The following is a 4,329-nucleotide window of genomic DNA, read 5'->3' on the forward strand; positions in this document are numbered from 1 at the left end:
ATAATCAAAAGGTAAATTTAGTTATAGAATATGATCCTTTGAGTAAAAAAAAGATTTAAAAAAAACATACTTCAGGTTCAGGGGGAAGGAGTAACATCGCTGTCCATCTAACACGTGTCTTCCGTTACATTTTTTAAGGTGTCACCTCCCCCACCACTATTTATATCTCCTCCCTCCCCCAGTCTCTGCCACCGCTCTCCTCCCTCTCTCCTCCCACCACAAAACCTTCGACAATTAACAATGGCTGCAACTTCTACTTCAAATTCCAAATGGGTCAGCCCTAAAACCCGATTTCCATCTTCCCCTAAACCCCAATTAGCTTCATCTTCCATCTCTTACACCAAAAAACTCAAATCTGAAACCATTCAATGTGCCATTCAAACACATTCCGTCCTCCATTTTCCCAATCAATCGCCATGTAAACAAACCACAAATGAATCACCTTCTTCTTCGTCTTCTCCGGCAGCACCACAAAATTGGAACTTGTTGCAGAAACTGGCGGCAATGGCATTGGACGCCGTCGAGAACGGTTTAACAGCACGAGAAAAGCAACAGACATTACCCAAAACCGTAAACCCTGACGTGCAAATCGCCGGAAATTTCTTTCCGGTACCGGAGCAACCGGTTCGACACTCTTTACCAGTCATCGGAAAAATCCCGGATCACATTAACGGTGTTTACCTAAGAAATGGAGCTAATCCATTATTCGAACCAACTTCCGGCCACCATTTGTTTGACGGCGACGGTATGATTTACGCCGTGAAGTTTGAAAATGGCTCGGCTAGCTACGCTTGTCGCTTTACGGAGACGCAGCGGCTTATCCAAGAACGAGCCGCCGGTAAACCGGTTTTCCCTAAAGCAATCGGAGAACTCCATGGCCATTCCGGGATAGCCAAGCTTTTGTTATTCTATGCTCGTGGGTTATGTGGCTTGGTCGATAACAGCCAAGGCATTGGGGTGGCGAACGCCGGTTTGGTTTACTTTAACAACCGGCTTTTAGCTATGTCGGAGGATGATTTGCCTTATGAAGTTCGTGTCACTCCCACCGGCGACTTGAAAACAGTCGGACGGTATAACTTCGACGAGCAATTGAAGTCCACCATGATCGCACACCCAAAACTCGACCCTGTTTCCGGTGAACTATTCGCACTGAGTTACGACGTCGTCCAGAAGCCATACCTTAAGTATTTCAGGTTTTCACCTGACGGAATTAAATCGGAAGATGTAGCAATCGATTTGGAAAAGCCGACGATGGTTCACGATTTCGCTATCACGGAGAATTTCGTGGTGGTTCCCGACCACCAGGTGGTTTTCAAGTTGTCGGAAATGATCACCGGCGGGTCGCCGGTAGTGTACGACAAAAACAAGGTATCACGTTTTGGGGTTTTAAGTAAATACTCCTCATCCGGGTCGGATATAAAATGGGTAGAAGTTTCGGATTGTTTCTGTTTCCATCTTTGGAACGCTTGGGAAGAACCGGAAACCGGCGAGGTTGTCGTGATCGGATCCTGCATGACTCCGGCGGACTCCATTTTCAACGAATGTGATGAAGAATTAAAAAGCGTCTTATCGGAAATCCGATTGAATTTAACGACCGGAGAATCCAGTCGCCGGGAGATAATCTCACCTGAAAATGACGTCAATTTAGAAGCAGGAATGGTGAACAAAAACCTCCTCGGCCGGAAATCCAAATACGCTTACCTCGCGGTGGCGGAGCCATGGCCGAAGGTTTCCGGCTTCGCGAAAGTAGACCTCTCCACCGGTGAAACCAGGAAATTCATCTACGGTGAATCAAAATACGGCGGCGAGCCTCTGTTTCTTCCCATCGATTCCAATTCTGAGGAGGAAGACGACGGTCACATACTAGCCTTCGTCCACGACGAGCAGAGATGGGAATCAGAGCTTCAAATCGTGAATTCAAAGACACTGGAATTAGAAGCGACGGTGAAGCTGCCATCGAGAGTTCCGTACGGTTTCCACGGGACATTTATCAGCTCCGGTGACTTGGTAACACAAGCTTGATAGGGTTTTGAAAAAGTCACCGGAGGGAATCGGGATGATGCCTTGCCGGAAAGTCTCTGTTTTTTGCCCCTTTTTAGGAGGGGTACAAAAGGAGGTAAATAGTGGTTATATGTTAATCCGTCATTAGTTATTAACTGAATTTGTGATATAAGATGTTAATACAAGTTTATAAACCGTTTAATAATCGAAATATCATGAGTTTTGATATAAAGTTAATTCACGTACAGATATTAAAAGAACTGTAAATTTTACGTGATTTCAGTATTCGAATGATAGTATACATCTGTAGAAAGATGGGGAATTCGTATTTCATTAAAGATCTAACGAGAATTACGAAAGTTGTATCAGATTATAGATTCCGTTCACGTTAGGTGCTCAAACTTGCCAAAACCGGAAAGAAACGAAGGGGACCAATAAATTTTGACCTAACTGGCTTTATACGAGTGGCTGAAAACTTGAAACCAATAATGGACGAGTTCTAGTGGAGTTGTTCGATCTTTCCGGTTTAAGTAACACAACTTCACCAAATAGCGTCCAAAGTCGTTTTTATTGTACCGGAAGTTGCACAAGAGTTCCTCGACATAACATATGACTTCATTAAGCTGGGTTCCGACTCGCTTTTCCATGTATCGTGGGTCTACTCTATATACGCAAGTTGCTAGTCGCGTGTAATGTTGCATACAACAACCGGGATTTTTTTTAACAAACGACATTTGGCTTAGCGGTATCTGAGTATTTGACTTCTTAGCAAGTCAGGGGTTCAAAACTCACAAAATGTAAAAAGGGTGTGTAAGTTTATTTGTATTATTTATAGTGTATAAATATTATATACTTAAAAAACTGATTTTTTATCACAAATCTTGATCATCAATGCTATGATAAACTACTTGTTAATTGAAAACTAGTTATTTTGTTAGTAAACTAGTTACTTTTGGTTAAAAAAATAGTTATTTCACAAGTTATCTATACTATATTATAAAGTATTTGATTAAAACTCTTAAAAACCATTTTTTATGCATGAATTACTATTTATTGATGCATATTACTTAAATTTCAAGATTACAAGTAAACTATGCATAAATATAACTTATTAACGCTCCATATCTGAATTTGTGTAATTAATTGTGAATGAACATACTCAAATATAGAATAAACATCTCATTTTAAAATATATAAAATCTAAAATATAATTATTGAGTTCTAATAAAATAATTAATTATTATTATTATAAAAGACTTATATTATTAAACCAAATATAAATTACTTTATTATTTAATCTAAATTATATTATAATAAAAAAATTGAATTAAAAATTACACAAAAAATGAGAAATTTTAAATAGTTAATTTGATAATAATATCGATATATTTTTGTCAAATTAAAATGATATATTCATATTTATATTTTATTTAAAAATAAAAACATATTTATATTTTATTTAAAAATAAAAACGTTATCGTCTTTAAAAAAAAATCTGCCTCTTAATGGTTTTCAAAATCATTCGTAGAATTGTATGCAATAAGGCTTTAAAAAATCTTAAAAACATTTGTCTTGTAATAATCAATTAATAAAAATATAATTCAATTATTTATATATTTAATTATAATTTTTTCTATAAATTATTTATAAATAATAAAATTCAATTCCATTTCAAATCCTACAAACCAAACACACTAATGATTTCAAATTCATTCCAATCCAAACCCAAATCCCTCAAAAACAATCTTGCAAACCAAACGGGACTTTAGGGGTTTTTATCCCGCCAACACCGCACCAAACTGTGCGGTTTGGGACATTAGCGATACTGTTGCGGTTTGTATTTCTTATACCGCACCATGTAGTTTGGTTTTTTATACTGCATCATGTAGTTTCATTTGCGGTTTTCAACTACCCCAGCCACAGTTCAAACCACACCACATCGCAAATTATTTTTATCAATTATATATAGCTATATAATATGTTTTTATTATAATAAATAATTATTATAAGTTTGCTTAGCAAATTATTACATGCACTTATCGGTCCTTGTTGCACCTGCAAACGTAAGCCTGCATTTTTTTAAACGTAGACATAGAGAACTACAGAAACGACCAAACTCGACTCTCAGTTCTTAAATTGAAAAGCTCTGACTCTCAACTCTCAAATTCGCTTAGATTGTTGACAATTGAATAGATTAGCTTCTTGCATTGTGGTATTTTGCTGTTTGAGACATGTATGGTTTGGTTTATGGTTCGAAAAAAACGCTCAAACCGCATATGCGGTTTGGTTTGTGGGTTTGGCTCTAAACCATATAGCATCGCACCACAA

General features: G+C 37.5%; 1 protein-coding gene across 1 annotated transcript; it reads left to right on the forward strand.

Annotated features, from left to right (window-relative positions):
- Positions 1-240: 240 nt before the first annotated feature.
- LOC112500826 (9-cis-epoxycarotenoid dioxygenase NCED3, chloroplastic-like) lies at positions 241-2,161 on the forward strand. The gene has a single exon (XM_025104420.1). The coding sequence runs from the start codon at positions 241-243 to the stop codon at positions 2,020-2,022; it is 1,782 nt and encodes a 593-aa protein (XP_024960188.1). The 3' UTR covers positions 2,023-2,161.
- Positions 2,162-4,329: the final 2,168 nt, after the last annotated feature.

Source organism: Cynara cardunculus (assembly GCF_001531365.2).
Source record: "Cynara cardunculus var. scolymus isolate 2C chromosome LG 17, CcrdV1, whole genome shotgun sequence".
In the NCBI taxonomy this organism is placed as follows: domain Eukaryota; kingdom Viridiplantae; phylum Streptophyta; class Magnoliopsida; order Asterales; family Asteraceae; genus Cynara; species Cynara cardunculus.